Source organism: Entelurus aequoreus, linkage group LG07 (genome assembly GCF_033978785.1).
Source record: "Entelurus aequoreus isolate RoL-2023_Sb linkage group LG07, RoL_Eaeq_v1.1, whole genome shotgun sequence".
In the NCBI taxonomy this organism is placed as follows: Eukaryota; Metazoa; Chordata; class Actinopteri; order Syngnathiformes; family Syngnathidae; genus Entelurus; species Entelurus aequoreus.
Genome location: NC_084737.1, coordinates 12,009,751 through 12,028,147, shown reverse-complemented (window position 1 = coordinate 12,028,147; position 18,397 = coordinate 12,009,751). Strand labels below are relative to the sequence as shown.

Below are 18,397 nucleotides of genomic sequence, written 5' to 3'. Positions count from 1 at the left end.
TTTGGGCTACAGTAGGGGAAGAGAATGCAAAATGTAAAACTGCTTAGCTTTTGTGTGAAGTTCTAATTGAAAAAAAAAAAAAAAATTCTAGAACAGAGGTGCCCAAAATGTTTCTAATAAGGGCAGCACACTAAAAAAAATCAAAGCCTGCGTGGATCATTTTGATTTTTTTTCCTTTTCCCAAAAACATTTTTTTGTACCTTTTCGCCCTCCCGCCGCAGCCAGAAGGGTCTCCCGTCATATATACCGTACTTTTCGAACTACAAGTCGCAGTTTTTTTTCATAGTTTGGACGGGGGTGCGACTTATACTCAGGAGCGACTTATGTGTGAAATGATTAACACATTAGCGTAAAATATCAAATAATATTATTTATCTCATTCACGTAAGAGACTAGACGTATAAGATTTCATGGGATTTAGCTATGAGGAGTGACAGATTGTTTGGTAAACGTATAGCATGTTCTATATGTTATAGTTATTTGAATGACTCTTACCATAATATGTTACGTTAAAATACCAGGCACCTTCTCAGTTGGTTATTTATGCCTCATATAACGTACACTTATTCAGCCTGTTGTTCACTATTCTTTATTTATTTTAAATTGCCTTTCAAATGTCTATTCTTGGTGTTGGATTTTATCAAAATAAATTTCCCCCAAAAATGCGACTTATACTTCAGTGCGACTTGTTTTTTTCCTTCTTTATTATGCATTTTCGGCCGGTGCGACTTATACTCCGAAAAATACGGTATATATTTAAAAAAAAAAAGATATAATTTTTTTAATGCTGTAATCTCTATCAACTTCAGATCTGTCTGTCAATCTAGTTGATTAAAACCATTTTTAAACGGCAAAAAAAACTAAATATGCAATATTTCCCTCAAAAAATATTTCAAAGTGTAATTTTTTATATGAAGTACCGTATTTTTCGGAGTATAAATCGCTCCGGATTATAAGTCGCACCGGCCGGAAATGCATAATAAAGGAAAAAAACATAAGTCGCACTGGAGTATAAGTCGCATTTTTGGGGGAAATTTATTTGATAAAAGCCAACACCAAAAATAGACATTTGAAAGGCAATTTAAAATAAATAAAGAATATTGAACAGGCTGAATAAGTGTACGTTATATGAGGCATAAATAACCAACTGAGAACGTGCCTGGTATGTACGTAACATATTATGGTAAGAGTCATTCAAATAACTATAACATATAGAACATGCTATACGTTTACCAAACAATCTGTCACTCCCGATTGCTAAATCCCATGAAATCTTATACGTCTAGTCTCTTACTTGAATGAGCTAAATAATATTATTTGATATTTTACGGTAATGTGTTAGTAATTTCACACATAAGTCGCTCCTGAGTATAAGTCGCACCCCCGGCCAAACTATGAAAAAAACTGACTTATAGTCCGAAAAATACGGTAATTGGAGCCTTCAATAGGTCAACAATGCATCACAACATTGATTTTGATTCATTATTTTTTGAGCAATGACTTTAAAAAAACAAAACAACCTGCATGGTAGCTTTGTGTTATTAAAGTCAACATTGATACTTTTTCTCATTATTTATGATATTTTATTCCACTTTTTAAAGATCTTTCTCTAAAAAAAATTAGCTGCGGGTCGCACTTTTGACACCCTGTTCTAGAAGCTAGTTCACCATAAATATTTTTAAACAAAAAATAAAAAATACTGTCATACTGTAGCTTGGATTTCTTAGGGACGACGTTTTGGACCAACGTCAATGTGGAAAGGGAGTGTGGTCAGCGCGCTTGCAGGAGTAAAGGTCACCGCCTCTGTCCATGGTGCTGAAAACAGAGCGCCATCAGACGGGGGCGTGGCATGCGCTGACGGCGAGACACAGCTGGCAGATGATTAGATTGCACAGGTGGTACGTGTTAATCTAACCATCTGTTGTCTTTAACAGTGAGGGGCCGGGTGCAGGAGGAGGAAGTTGGGAGAGAGACTGAAAAGTATAGCTGATGAGTGTGTTGAAAAACATAAAATCTGTTGCGCAACTCTGTACGCTTGGCTACTTTGACGTACGTAGTCGTAGACCCGCAAGACAGCGACTTCTACGGTCAAGTTTTCAAACTCTGACTTCTAGCTTCGCCGTCAAAGTTTGGACTGTACTGGTTTAGTCTGCCGAGTACACATCCTGTCCCCCACCTTTTAATGTGTCCCATGCATCATAACATTGCTATTCATTCATGGTCGTTTGTTTTGAAAGCTGTTTGAAGGAGGGGGGGGCGGTGCTTAGTGATGTTAAAAAGCAATGCTGTATGTGAGTAGTTTGAATATTTACACTGTACACTTTCAGTCTCATTAAGTCTCAAATACACGTGCTGCCAACACAGTAAGCACGCTAATCGACACATTCAACAGGAAGAACGGCGCCGCCTGCACGTCCTACGGGCCGGCTCAGGTCGGCTCTGAAAGCAAACAAATATCAAACCGGGCCTTATGGATTCAGAATTCCTCGTGGACGTTCCTGGCGTAGTCCATCAACTTGCTGCCCGTGAAGTACTCGCTGTACTTGAGGATCTCGTCCAGCTCCAGGGTGTGGTTCTGGTTCTCGTCGGCCACGGCGATCATCTGCTTGGCTTCGTTCAGAGCGTTGTGCTCGTTCATCGGGTCCATGTACTCCTGTGATGGACGACATAGTTAGGAATATCGTAACGGACGACATAGTAAACATATAGTTTTGGTTAAAATTGGTTCAAACAATGGTGTTGTTAATATCGTAATTCATGATGGCATTGTTAAAAACATTGTGGTGGATGGCATCGTTAAAAATAATGTAATGGAAGGAGTCGTTAGAAATATCGTGATGAATGGCATTGTTGAAAACATCGTAATGAACGGCGTTAGAAATATTGTCATGAATGCCATTATTAAACATTGATGGATGACATAGTTAGAAATATCGTAACGGACGACATAGTAAACACATCGTTTTGGTTGGCATTGGTTCAAACATAAAGGATGGTATTGTTAATATCATGATTCATGATGGTATTGTTAAAAATGTCGTAATGAACGGCCTAAGAAATATTGTGATAAATGGCATTGTTAAAAACATTGACGGGTGGCTTAGTTAGAAATATCGTGTGTCAAAGGCATTGTTAAAAACATTGTGGTGGATGGCATCGTTAAAAATATCGTAATGGAAGGAGTCGTTACAAATATCGTGATGAATGGTATTGCAAAAAACATCGTAATGAACGGCGTAAGAAATATTGTCATGAATGCCATTATTAAACATTGATGGATGACATAGTTAGAAATATCGTAACGGACGACATAGTAAACATATCGTTTTGGTTGGCATTGGTTCAAAAAAAAAGGATGGTATTGTTAATATCGTGATTCATGATGGCATTGTTAAAAATGTCGTAATGAACGGCCTAAGAAATATTGTGATAAAAGGCATTGTTAAAAACATTGACGGGTGGCTTAGTTAGAAATATCATGGTCAAAGGCATTGTTAAAAACATTGCGGTGGATGGCATCGTTAAAAATATCGTAATGAATGGCGTAAGAAATATCAAGATTGGCCTTTTTGAAAACATCCTAATGGATGGCGTAGTTAGAAATATGGTGATGAAAGGCAATGTTAAAACATTGTGATAGATGGCACACAACATATTGTGACGATGGCATCATTAAAAAATATAATGACGGATGGCAAAGCTCGAAATATCCTGACGGATGTCATAGTTAAAAATATCGTAATGAATGGCGTAGTTTAAAAATATCGTAATGGTTGGCATAATTCGAAAAAAATATCGTAATGAATGGCATAATTAGATATATTTCGTAACCGATGGCGTAGTTAAAATATATTGATGATAGTTTGAAATACTGTGATTTATGGCATAATTCAAAATATAGTTAAGGATGGCACTATTAGCAACATTGTGAAGGATGACATAGGTAAAATTAACATAATGGATGGTATGGTTAAAAACATTGTGATAGCAAAGTTTGAAATATCGTAATGGAAGTAGTTAGAATTATTGTGATGAATGGCATTGTTAAACATTGATGGATGGCTTAGTTAGAAATATCGTGATAAAAGGCATTGTTAAAAACATTGTGGTGGATGGCATCGTTAAATATCGTAATGGATGGCGTAGTAAGAAATATCGAGATGAAAGGCATTGTTGAAAACATTGTAATGGATGACAGTTAGAAATATCGTAATGGATGACATAGTAAACATATCGTTTTGGTAGGCATTGGTACAAATATAATGGATGGTATTGTTAATATCGTGATTCGTGATGGCATTTTTAAAAATGTCGTGATTGATGGCATAGTTTAAAAATATCATAATGGACGCCATAATTAGAAAAATTGTGATGGATGGCAGAGTTGAACAAATCTTAATGGATGCCATAGTTAAAAATATTGTAATGAATGGTATAATTAGATATATCGTAACAGATGGCGTAGTTAAAATATATTGATGATAGCATAGTTTGAAATACTGTGATTTATGGCATAATTCAAAATATAGTTAGGGATGGCACTATTAGCAACATTGTGAAGGATGACATAGTTCAAATGGTTAAAAAACATTGTGATGGTAGCCAAGTTTGAAATATCGCAATGGGTGGCGTAGAACGGCATTGTTAAAAACATCGTAATGAACGGCATTAAGAAATATTGTGATGAATGTCATTGTTAAACATTGATGGATGGCTTAGTTAGAAATAGCGTGATAAAAGGCATTGTTAAAAACATTGTGGTAGATGGCATCGTTAAAAATATCGTAATGAATGGCGTAGTAAGAAATATCGAGGTGAAAGGCATTGTTGAAAACATCGTAATGGATGACAGTTAGAAATATCGTAATGGATGACATAGTAAACATATCGTTTTGGTAGGCATTGGTAAAATTATAATGGATAGTATTGTTAATATCATGATTCGTGATGGCATTGTTAAAAATGTCGTGATGGATGGCATAGTTTAAAAATATCGTAATGGATGCCATAATTAGAAAAATTGTGATCGATGGCAGAGTTGAACAAATCTTAATGGATGTCGTAGTTAAAAATATTGCAATGAATGGCATAACTAGATAAATCGTAACAGATGGCGTAGTTAAAATATATTGATGATAGCATAGTTTGAAATACTGTAATTTATGGCATAATTCAAAATATAGTTAGGGATGGCACTATTAGCAACATTGTGAAGGATGACATAGTTCAAATGGTTAAAAAACATTGTGATGATAGCAAAGTTTGAAATATCGCAATGGGTGGCGTAGAACGGCATTGCTAAAAACATCGTAATGAACGGCGTTAAGAAATATTGTGATGAATGTCATTGTTAAACATTGATGGATGGCTTAGTTAGAAATAGCGTGATAAAAGGCATTGTTAAAAACATTGTGGTAGATGGCATCGTTAAAAATATCGTAATGAATGGCGTAGTAAGAAATATCGAGGTGAAAGGCATTGTTGAAAACATCGTAATGGATGACAGTTAGAAATATCGTAATGGATGACATAGTAAACATATCGTTTTGGTAGGCATTGGTAAAATTATAATGGATAGTATTGTTAATATCGTGATTCGTGATGGCATTGTTAAAAATGTCGTGATGGATGGCATAGTTTAAAAATATCGTAATGGATGCCATAATTACAAAAATTGTGATCGATGGCAGAGTTGAACAAATCTTAATGGATGCCGTAGTTAAAAATATTGTAATGAATGGCATAACTAGATAAATCGTAACAGATGGCGTAGTTAAAATATATTGATGATAGCATAGTTTGAAATACTGTAATTTATGGCATAATTCAAAATATAGTTAGGGATGGCACTATTAGCAACATTGTGAAGGATGACATAGTTCAAATGGTTAAAAAACATTGTGATGATAGCAAAGTTTGAAATATCGCAATGGGTGGCGTAGAACGGCATTGTTAAAAACATCGTAATGAACGGCATTAAGAAATATTGTGATGAATGTCATTGTTAAACATTGATGGATGGCTTAGTTAGAAATATCGTGATAAAAGGCATTGTTAAAACCATCGTGGTAGATGGCATCGTTAAAAATATCGTAATGAATGGCGTAGTAAGAAATATCGAGGTGAAAGGCATTGTTGAAAACATCGTAATGGATGGCGTAGTTAGAAATATGGTGACGAAAGGCACTGTTAAAACATTGTGATGGATGGCATACAACATATTGTGACGATGGCATCGTTAAAAATATGACGGATGGCAGAGCTAGAAATATCCTGACGGATGTCATAGTTTAAAATATTGTACTGGATGGCACAATTAGAAATATACTGAATGGCATATTTAAAAGTATTGTGACGATAGTTGAAGTTAAAATGATCGTAATGGATGGCGTAGTTAGAAATATCGTGATGAATGGCATCGTTAAAACCATTGTGATGGATGGCATACAAAATATTGTGAAGATGGCATCGTTAGAAATATGATGGATGGCAAAGCTAGAAATATCGTAATTGATGGCACGATTAGAAGTACAAACCCCGTTTCCATATGAGTTGGGAAATTGTGTTAGATGTAAATATAAACGGAATACAATGATCTGCAAATCATTTTCAACCCATATTCAATTGAATGCACTACAAAGACAAGATATTTGATGTTCAAACTCATAAACTTAATTTTTTTTTTGCAAATAATAATTAACTTAGAATGTCATGGCTGCAAAACGTGCCGAAGTAGTTGGGAAAGGGCATGTTCACCACTGTGTTACATGGCCTTTCCTTTTAACAACATTCAGTAAACGTTTGGGAACTGAGGAGACACATTTTTGAAGCTTCTCAGGTGGAATTCTTTCCCATTCTTGCTTGATGTACAGCTTAAGTTGTTCAACAGTCCGGGGGTCTCCCTTGTGCTATTTTAGGCTTCATAATGCGCCACACATTTTCAACGGGAGACAGGTCTGGACTACAGGCAGGCCAGTCTAGTACCCGCACTCTTTTACTATGAAGCCACGTTGATGTAACACGTTGCTTGGCATTGTCTTGCTGAAATAAGCAGGGGCGTCCATGGTAACATTGCTTGGATGGCAACATATGTTGCTCCAAAACCTGTATGTACCTTTCAGCATTAATGGTGCCTTCACAGATGTGTAAGTTACCCATGTCTTGGGCACTAATACACCCCCATACCATCACACATGCTGGCTTTTACACTTTGCGCCTATAACAATCCTGATGGTTCTTTTCCTCTTTGGCCGACGGCGTTTCTGGGTGTTGTTGATAAACAGTTTTCGCCTTGCATAGGAGAGTTTTAACTTACACTTATAGATGTAGCGACCAACTGTAGTTACTAACAGTGGGTTTCTGAAGTGTTCCTGAGCCCATGTGGTGATATCCTGATATCCTTTACACAATGATGTCACTTGTTGATGCAGTACAACCTGAGGGATCGTGCAGTGATTTCTCCAGATTCTCTGAACCCTTTGATGATATTACGGAGCGTAGATGGTGAAATCCCTAAATTCCTTGCAATAGCTGGTTGAGAAAGGTTTTTCTTAAACTGTTCAACAATTTGCTCACGCATTTGTTGACAAAGTGGTGACCCTCGCCCCATCCTTGTTTGTGAATGACTGAGCATTTCATGGAATCTACTTTTATACCCAATCATGGCACCCACCTGTTCCCAATTTGCCTGTTCACCTGTGGGATGTTCCAAATAAGTGTTTGATGAGCATTCCTCAACTTTATCAGTATTTATTGCCACCGTTCCCAACTTCCTTGTCACGTGTTGCTGGCATCAAATTCTAAAGTTAATGATTATTTGCAAAAAAAAAAAACGTTTATCAGTTTGAACATCAAATATGTTGTCTTTGTAGCATATTCAACTGAATATGGGTTGAAAATTATTTGCAAATCATTGTATTCCGTTTATATTTACATCTAACACAATTTCCCAACTCATATGGAAACGGGGTTTGTATAATAATTGGCATATTTATAAGTACTGTGATGATAGTTTAAGTTAAAAATATCGTAATGGATGGCATCGTTAAAAACAAGGTGGTGGATGGCATACAAAATATTGTGACGAATGGCATAGTTAGAAATATTGTGATGGATGGCATAGTTGGAAACGTTGTGATGGACGGCATAGTTAGAAATGTGATGGATGGCATCGTTAAAAATATGGTGATGGATGGCATAATTATTAGAAATGTTGTGATTGATGGCGTAGTTAGAAAATGCCATGACGGATGGCATCACGGCATAGGAAGAAATACGGTGATGGATGGCATCGTTAAAAATATTGTGATGGGTGGTGGCATCTTTAGAAATATAAAGTTAAAAATCCACAATTCTCTCATATCTTATCAATGACATTTTTTTGCCGGCTACGCACTAGCGACCCACGCTGTCAGACCTGAGTACTGCACGTGCATGGTTAAAACGTTAGTCTGGTTTAGAGTGATGGATCACTATCAGTGTGTGGTAAAAAAGGTATCAGTCTGCTCATTGCAAAAAAAGATTTAGAGTCAAACCTCCAGTTCCTCCATGGTGACGATGCCGTTGCGGTCGGAGTCGATGACGTCCTCAAACTCCTTCCTCCGCTCGCGGACCCAGTTGTCGTCCATGTCCTGGGCCTGCTGGTTCTCCACGGTGCCCATGGGCAGCGAGATGAACTCTGAGAGCGCCAGCTTCTGGTCGCCGTCTTGGTCTGTGGCACAGCGCCAAACATTTACTCAAGGCCACTATAGTGGGTAAAAGTAGGGATGTGCCAGTAGATAGGCCAATTTTCATGTAAAAAGCATGCGATTAATCGTAAACGCAGATTCGCTCTGGCGGGTACTGTATTTATTTTTAGCTCCCAGGTTGACAAACTGGAAGCTAATTGTGTGTCGCCATGCACAGTCTGAAGTTGCTACTTGAAGTTAATAGTAATTACTAGGGATGTCCGATAATATCGGACTACCGATATTACCGGCTGATAAATGCTTTATAATATCGGAAATTATCGGTATCGGTTTCAAAAAGTAAAATGTATGACTTTTTAAAACGCCGCTGTGTACACGGACGTAGGGAGGAGTACAGAGCGCCAATAAACCTTAAAGGCACTGCCTTTGCGTGGCGGCCTAGTCACATAATATCTACGGCTTTATGCAACAGCCATACAGGTCACACTGAGGGTGACCGTATAAACAACTTTAACACTGTTACAAATATGCGCCACACTGTGAACCCACACCAAACAAGAATGACAAACACATTTCGGGAGAACATCCGCACCGTAACACAACATAAACACAACAGGACAAATACCCAGAACCCCTTGCAGCACTAACTCTTCTGGGACGCTACAATATACACTCCCCCCCCCCCCCCGACCTCAACCGCGCCCACCTCAACCTCCTCATGCTCTTTCAGGTATGAGGAGGTTTTGAGGCATGTTAAAAAAAATAATGCACTTTGTGACTTCAATAATAAATATGGCAATATTGGCACTTTTTTCCATAACTTGAGTTGATTTATTTTGGAAATCCTTGTTACATTGTTTAATGCATCACAACAAAATTAGGCATAATAATGTGTTAATTCCACGACTGTATATACAGTATATCGGTGTCGGTTGATATCGGAATCGGTATTTAAGAGTTGGACAATATCGGAATATCGGCAAAAAAGCCATTATCGGACATCTCTAATTAGGACAGATCTTTTTATTTTCTACAAATCATTACAATTACAAAGTCAGGGAATAATTACTTGGACCCAATGTAATATAAATATCAAATGATTTAAAAGAGTATTTGATTGTAGGTTTTGATTTTGTTTAGTTATTGTGTGCTATTGACTTTGTCTTGCTCAAACAAATAGAATAAGGAACAAGTTTGAATAGAAATAGAATAGAATAGAATAGAACGTACTTTATTGTTCCCTGGGGGAAATTCAGCACCACAGTTCGCTCATAATAGACAATAATAAATATAAATTAAAACATTATATAATATTATATAATATATATATAATATATAAATAACAAATATATTCTACATATACTCTACATTTAAGTGCAGTCAAGGAACATATGCATTATACAGTCAGAATATGGTGTTGTTAAACTGTCAATAGCACTCAGCATATATACCTAGAAAATGAGTTAATACATTAGACTTAGACTTCCTTTTTATTGTCATTTAAATTTGAACTTTACAGTACAGATAAAAACGAAATTTTGTTGCATTAGCTCATGGTAGTGCAGGATAAAAAAACAATAAGGTGCAGATATAAATAAATAGATTACTGTACAGATAAATATATTGCACTTTTGCATAGGCATCCACGTTTATGGATGTTATATTGTCTTTGTATTCCAGCGAGTTAATCCATTTTTGGGGGGAATTGAGGGGATTATTTTAATGCGTTCAAGAATCTCATATGATCCGTATTAGTATTAATGTCGGCCAATCTGGAATCTGTAGCATAACACCCTGATCAGAACATACCTACAATTGTAAAGGCGTTATTTCATGTTTAAAGGGCTTTAATAATGAGATGTGGGAACATACCCAAGTCGCGCACAATCTCTCTGACCATGTACTTGAGCATTCCTCGGCTGTGTTCCGGGTGCAGGAAGGACAGGAACTCCTGCTCGTTCAGCAGCTGGTCGCCAGGGGGGTTGTCGGCCTGAAACCAGCGATCCTTCAGGCTTTCCAGAACCTCCTGAGCTGCGAGGAGCGTCACACGCAGGCAAAGGACGGTGAGCAGCTGTGACCTTACATACTTGGTGCGTGAACTCACAATGGGTATTTAGTTTGTAACCATCCTATGATCCAGTACATCCTCAACAGTCCTCATCTGAACACTAATATTAGTTTAGACCAGGAGTCTGCAAAGTCTGTCAAAGTGTGTGTGTCAAAGTCCCTTTGACACACAATTTCAATAAATATCGTATTTTTCGGAGTATAAGTCGCACCGGCTGAAAATGCATAATAAAGAAGGATTAAAACATATATAAGTCGCACTGGAGTATAAGTCGCATTTTTGGGGGAAATTTATTTGATAAAAGCCAACACCAAGAATAGACATTTGAAAGGCAATTTAAAATAAATAAAGAATAGTGAACAACAGGCTGAATAAGTGTACGTTATATGAGGCATAAATAACCAAGTGAGAACGTGCCTGGTATGTTAACGTAACAAATTATGGTAAGAGTCATTCAAATAATTATAACATATAGAACATGCTATACGTTTACCAAACAATCTGTCACTCCTAATCGCTAAATCCCATGAAATCTTATACGTCTAGTTCAGTGGTTCTTAACCTTGTTGGAGGTACCGAACCCCACCAGTTTCATATGCGCATTCACCGAACATTTAGTGAAAAAAAATAAATAAATACATTTCAAATTCAAGACAAAGTTATATGTTTTTGGTAACACTTTAGTATGGGGAACATATTCTAAGTAACAACGACTTAATTTAGAGTTTTTTGGACACTAGGGGAACATATTCTAAGTAACAAATACTTAATTTAGAGTTATTTGGTTAGGGTTAGACGGTTAGGGTTATAATAAGGCCATGCCGAATAAGGCATTAATAAGTACTTAATAATGACTAGTTAAGAGCCAATATGTTACTAATTTGCATGTTAATAAGCAACTAATTAATGGTGAATATGTTCCCCATACTAAAGTGTTACCATGTTTTTTTACTGGTGCACAAAATGAACCGTGCATGAACATCACCTTGTTCCAGGGGTGTCCAAAGTGCGGCCCGGGGGCCATTTGCGGCCCGCCGCTAATTGTTTACCGGCCCGCCACACATTCTGGAAATACTATTGTAAAAATAAAAAAGAACATTAAAAAAAGTGGCATGAGGTGAAATCTAACGAGAAAAAATTGCAATGTTGACACAAAAGCTGCCATGCAGGCTGTTTTTTTTTCTTTTGTCTTTCTTCATTTTTCTTTTTTTTGCCATTGCTCAAAAAAAAAAAAAGTAATGACAAAAAATTTATGTTATAATGAATTTTTTTCAGGGCTCCAATTACTTTAAATATTTCACTTTAAAATGTTTTATGGGGTAAATATTGCATATATTGTGTAGTAGCCATATAAAAACATCAAAGTTTTCTTTGACAAAAGCGCATAAAACAAACAAAATAATAGTTCCAGCATAAAATCGACAGATATATCTGAAGTTGATCTCGTAACTTAAGTGTTGAAAGTAAAAGAAAAACCTAATAAAAATGTATCACTTTATGAGTGGGGCACCTTTTGGATCCCAAATATACAGTATTTAGTGATTTTTTATTTATCTTTTCACTGTGATTACTCAAAAATATGAAAGAATTAAAATCAATGGTGTCCTGCATTATTGATCTTTTAGGGCTCTAATTACTAAATACTGCATATTTCAGTTTTACTATAAAAAAACTAAGTTGTTTTTGACAGAAAAGCCATAAAACATTTGTTTTAATTTGTATTACTTTATATCCACTTGAAGTTGATATAGAGATTTACTGTAAGCGTTAAATAATTTAAAAAAACAAAACATAATCTGACTTATTTTTAACATTTTAATGACTGAGACCCTTTATGGTCCCCGGGACCCCCAAAGGTAAAATAAATAAAGAATGCATATATTTTGTTATGGTTTGAAAGTGAAAAATATCAAAATGGCCCCCGCATGCTTTAATTTTTCCGTGTGCGGCCCTCAGTGGAAAAAGTTTGGACACCCCTGCCTTGTTCAAAGAACAAAACCAACACAGTGCATAAACTCACAACAAATGACACACCTGCAAATCGGTCTGACTTCTGCTGTTGCCGTATCCGTAATACGCCGATAGGGAGAAGTTTTTATTTACACAATGAGTCGGGTGTGTCTTGACCTCCGCCGAACCCCTGAGCCCGACTCACCGAACCCCTAGGGTTCGATCGAACCCAGGTTAAGAACCACTGATCTAGTCTCTTACGTGAATGAGCTAAATAATATTATTTGATTTTTTACGGTAATGTGTTAATAATTTCACACATACACTACCGTTCAAAAGTTTGGGGTCACCCAAACAATTTTGTGGAATAGCCTTCATTTCTAAGAACAAGAATAGACTGTCGAGTTTCAGATGAAAGTTCTCTTTTTCTGGCCATTTTGAGCGTTTAATTGACCCCACAAATGTGATGCTCCAGAAACTCAATCTGCTCAAAGGAAGGTCAGTTTTGTAGCTTCTGTAACGAGCTAAACTGTTTTCAGATGTGTGAACATGATTCCACAAGGGTTTTCTAATCATCAATTAGCCTTCTGAGCCAATGAGCAAACACATTGTACCAATAGAACGCTGGAGTGATAGTTGCTGGAAATGGGCCTCTATACAACTATGTAGATATTGCACCAAAAACCAGACATTTGCAGCTAGAATAGTTATTTACCACATTAGCAATGTATAGAGTGTATTTCTTTAAAGTTAAGACTAGTTTATTTGAAAAATAAGGACATTTTAATGTGACCCCAAACTTTTGAACGGTAGTGTAAGTCGCTCCTGAGTATAAGTCGTACCCCTGGCCAAATTATGAAAAAAACTGCGATTTATAGTCCGAAAAATACAGTACTTACTTTCTTCATCCAGTTTCAGGTCCTCGTTATTCTTGATTTTCTCTGCAACCTCCTTTTCGTTCAAACCTTTGCTGGCGAGGAACTTGATTCGGTATTCATCCCACGTCACATGACCTGGAACGGAAGACTTTTTTGTTTTTTTTCAACAGATCTAAAAAGGAGTTTTTCGTGTTATTTCTCGAACCGGCTCACCGTCACCGTCCGGGTCGACGGCATGGAAGCTGTTCTTGTTCTCCTTCATGGCCTCTTGGAAGTGCTCCTCCGTCTTCTCCATAATCCAGCGCTGCATCTCCTTGGCGCTCACACTGCGGTCCTTGTTGAAATCCACTCTGAAAGACAAGCGTTACTTCATTGAGTGGGCGTGGCCAAACAAACCTTTTTTTAAAAAATCATCCCATCGTACTTTGTGAAGATATCAATAAGCTTCTTCCTGTTCCGCCTCGGCTCAGAGTCCTCGTCAAACTCCTCCATCTCTTTGCCCAGGAAGACCTCCTGGTGGAAGTCCTTGTTGAGGTGGCCGTCCAGCTCCATCTTCACGCCGTTCAAGTGGCCTGGCGGGAGGATCTCGTTGTCGTCCTTGCCGCCGGTGTTCTTGTCTTTGGTGGCGGCGGACATGTTGGCAGGCCGCGCTCTGACGTCCACGCCCAGTTGAATGGCGCACAGGATCAGGGACGCCGCCAGGAGGTTCTGGCAGCCGAGTCTTCTCCAGACGGCCATGTTTATATTGCCTGCACAGGTAAGTTCAACAGCGTTGGGGTGGTAATGAATTACAGTTGCTTTCCCCCAAAAAGTATTAAAATATTACAGGACTCGAATTTTTACTTTTTAAGGTCAAGGCAAGTGTTGCCTTAGAGGGCTCATATTTTAGGGCAGTGTTTTTCAACCACTGTGCCGCGGCAAACTAGTGTGCCGTGAGATATTGTCTGGTGTGCCGTGGGCAATTATGCAACTTCACCTAATTGGTCCAAAAAATATTTTTTGCCAATCATTAGGGGTGTGGTAAAAAATCGATTCGAATTCGAATCGCGATTCTCACGTTGTGCGATTCAGAATCGATACTCATTTTTAAAAAAATCGACTTATTTATTTTTTTTAAATTATTTTTTTTAATTAATCAATCCAACTAAACAATACACAGCAATACCATAACAATGCAAGCCAATTCCAAAACCAAGCCCGACCCAGCAACACTCAGAAGTGCAATAAACAGAGCAATTGAGAGGAGACACAAACACGACACAGAACAAACCAAAAGTAGTGAAACAAAAATGAATATTTTCAACAACAGTATCAATATTAGTTACAATTTCAACATAGCAGTGATTAAAAATCCCTCATTGACATCATCATTAGACATTTCAGTGTTTCCCATAAACTGCCAAGATACCTGTGGCGGTGGGGGCGTGGCTATGGGCGTGGTCACCATGACATCATCGAGTAATTTGCATAATTTACTACAATGATATGATTTTCTCTAAAAAGGCTCAAAAAATGTATACTTACTAATTAATAATAACAGTTTTGTTTTAAACGTCCATCCATCCATCCATTTCACAATATAATTACAACACTTTATGTACATATTTATATACAGATTTGAACAATAAGTTATTCACTGAAATATATTTATTAATTGTGGTTCTTAGAAAAAATATATCTTATAAAATATAAAAGCTAAAATGTCTCTTAAAGCTCTGCCCCTTTAATTAGTGCATACTAAATAATTTAACTTTAGCCTACTACTACAGCCATATTATTTACCAGCAACATAAAGTGAAACAGAGGCAGAGGTGTCCTGCCACAGTCAGTAACAAATAAACAGAAAACAGTAGTGGTCAAATACAAATAAGGCAACAAGAGAAGTATCCTACACTTCTCTTTTGTAAAGTAAACCTGAACAGCCTATATGGGCATCGACATCAACTACATGATTTTCCTGAGAAGCTGGACAGGACACAAAAAAAAAAAAAAAAAAAAATTAAAAAAATTAAAAAAAAATCTTTAAATTTGTGGCGGACATAATTCTTTCGTAAATGTGTGGGAAACACCATTTATAAAAAAAAAAAAAAAGAACAATAGTGTCACAGTGGCTTACACTTGCATCGCATCTCATAAGCCTGACAACACACTGTGTCCAATATTTTCACAAAGATAAAATAAGTCATATTTTTGGTTCATTTAATAATTAAAACAAATTTACATTATTGCAATCGGTTGATAAAACATTGTCCTTTACAATTATAAATGCTTTTTACAAAAAATCTACTACTCTGCTTGCATGTCAGCAGACTGGGGTAGATCCTGCTGAAATCCTATGTATTGAATGAATAGAGAATCCTTTTGAATCGGGAAAAAAAAACGTTTTTGAATCGAGAATCGTGTTGAATTAAAAAAAAAAAATCGATTTTGAATCGAATCGTGACCCCAAGAATCGATATTGAATCGAATCGTGGGACAACCAAAGATTCACAGCCCTACCAATCAATAATTATAATAATGTGCCGTTTAGGGGTGTAACGGTATGTGTATTTGTATTGAACCGTTTCGGTACGGGGGTTTCGGTTCGGTTCGGAGGTGTACCGAATGAGTACACATGCGAGCAGCGACCGGGCTAGGACAACATGTAAAATCCAGAGCTGGAAGACCCTCCTGCCTCGATAAGATCTCCCGTTTGGGAACACTTTGGCTGCGCGATACAACAATGGAGGACGGAGGTTTGCTCAGCAGCTGCTTTGTGACAACACGTCAAACATGTGTTGCACCTTTCCTGCTTCCGGCTCCCAGGCCGTAGTCGGGGAGCGCAGGGGAGACACTCCTCCAGGGCCGATGTATTCTCGGGGGCAACACCCTCCACTCTACCCGGCAGTGGGTCTCCGCAGCTCCGGACTCCAGGGTAAATGACGAGTCCGGCGATTAGTTGCAAATCGTGGCTTTTTTGAGGCACACAGCCAATCCAACAAAACACTAGCCACTCCCCGCACTCACGCTACCGCTCCCTCACCTCGCTCGCCCACACACTCACCTCACATGCTGTCACATATTAAAGGGCCACACACACACACATACGCTACTCTCATAACACATGCTAACCCATTTGAAGCGTCACCACCGCATTCAAGCAGCCTCTCCTCGGCGAGTCAGGCAGGGCTAAAGCAATAACAAATGTTTTTATAGCAGCAGATACAAGTCCATATTGCGTTAAAAACTAGATTTTGACCCACTTCTATGGGGGAAGAACAATGAGCCCATATATCCTCTTACTGCCAAGTTAGCCAGGCTGGGTGGGGGGGAAAGAAAAGTTAATCTGAGGCGGAGTTGACTTGATAAAAAAACGATAAATGCTTTAAAATGTAATATCGGAAATTATCGGTATTGGTTTTTTTTATTATCGGTATTGTTTCTTTTTTTTTTTCTTTTTTTATTGAATCAACATAAAAAACACAAGATACACTTACAATTAGTGCACCAACCCAAAAAACCTCCCTCCCAAATTTACACTCATTCACACAAAAGGGTTGTTTCTTTCTATTATTAATATTCTGGTTCCTACATTATATATCAATATATATCAATACAGTCTGCAAGGGATACAGTCCGTAAGCACACATGATTGTGCATGCTGCTGGTCCACTAATAGTACTAGCCTTTAACAGTCAATTTTACTCATTTTCATTAATTACTAGTTTTGTATGTAACTGTTTTTATATTGTTTTACTTTTTTTATTCAATATGTTTTTATTTCTTATTTTATGTTTTTTTTTTTTTTAAAAGGACCTTATCTTCACCATACCTGGTTGTCCAAATTAAGCATAATAATGTGTTAATTCCACGACTGTATATATCAGTATCGGTTGATATCGGTAATTAAAGAAATGGACAATATCGGAATATCGGCAAAAAGCCATTATCGGACATCCCTAGTCGTAACCGTTCCAAATTGGGACGTCATTAAGTAGTATTCATATCATGACTTAACATATTTCATCGCTTTGATAATAGTCGTTTTGGTAGCTTGATAGTTTTTCAAATTTGACTTTCTGGGAATCGCTACGTTTGCATACAAAACAGAAGAGTTGCCATCCGTTCGCGGCTGCCGTAAATATCTCAAAGTGTCGTACCGTTCCAAATTGGGAGGTCATTAAGTTGTATTCATATCATGACGTATTGTTTCATTGCTTTGATAATAATCGTTTTTCTTTTATGTGTTTAGTAGCTTGATAGTATTTTAAAAAATGTACCCTCTACGAATCGCACATGCGCCCGCTGGGAATTCCGACTAAAACGGGTGATATTCTGATTATAGTGACTTGTTTATGATCAAATATGAGCAGAAAGCAACATAAGGACGCGACCTTTAAGGAAGTGCTTGTCAAAGTGAAGCTACATATGACGTCAGCGTGACGCTAAGCTAGCTGAACAAGACACAGCAAGTACCATTGTATTTTATTTATTTTTTAAACACTGTGATTTAAGATAATAAAAGGATAATGCTCACCTTGACAACCACTGTTTTGGTTAAAAAGCGTTAATGGCGACGTCTACCTGCGGTGCCGAGTGGCTAACGACGCTAACCGAAGCAGGTTTTGTCGCACTGTCGTCGGTTCCTGTTGACGTGGCTCCCTGGTCCTCCTCCGCCGTTCTCCGCACAACCTAGAGCCACTCAAATGGAGGAAAATGAAAACGACTTGCCTTAATTTCAACTGGAAAGTTGTCGTTAACTTAAAAAAAAAAGAAAGACGTCACATTTATTACAAGGCTTCAAGTCGTCAAAGATAACGGCAAAAACCGCCCAA

General features: G+C 37.5%; 1 protein-coding gene across 1 annotated transcript; it reads right to left on the bottom strand.

The window, feature by feature from the left end:
• Positions 1–1,224: 1,224 nt before the first annotated feature.
• On the bottom strand, positions 1,225–18,397 carry sdf4 (stromal cell derived factor 4). The gene is made up of 7 exons (XM_062052578.1): positions 18,100–18,397; positions 14,008–14,332; positions 13,797–13,933; positions 13,605–13,718; positions 10,560–10,718; positions 8,535–8,710; positions 1,225–2,653 (listed from the first exon to the last, which is right to left on the bottom strand). The coding sequence occupies exons 2-7, from the start codon at positions 14,319–14,321 to the stop codon at positions 2,477–2,479; spliced, it is 1,077 nt and encodes a 358-aa protein (XP_061908562.1). The 5' UTR covers positions 14,322–14,332; positions 18,100–18,397; the 3' UTR covers positions 1,225–2,476.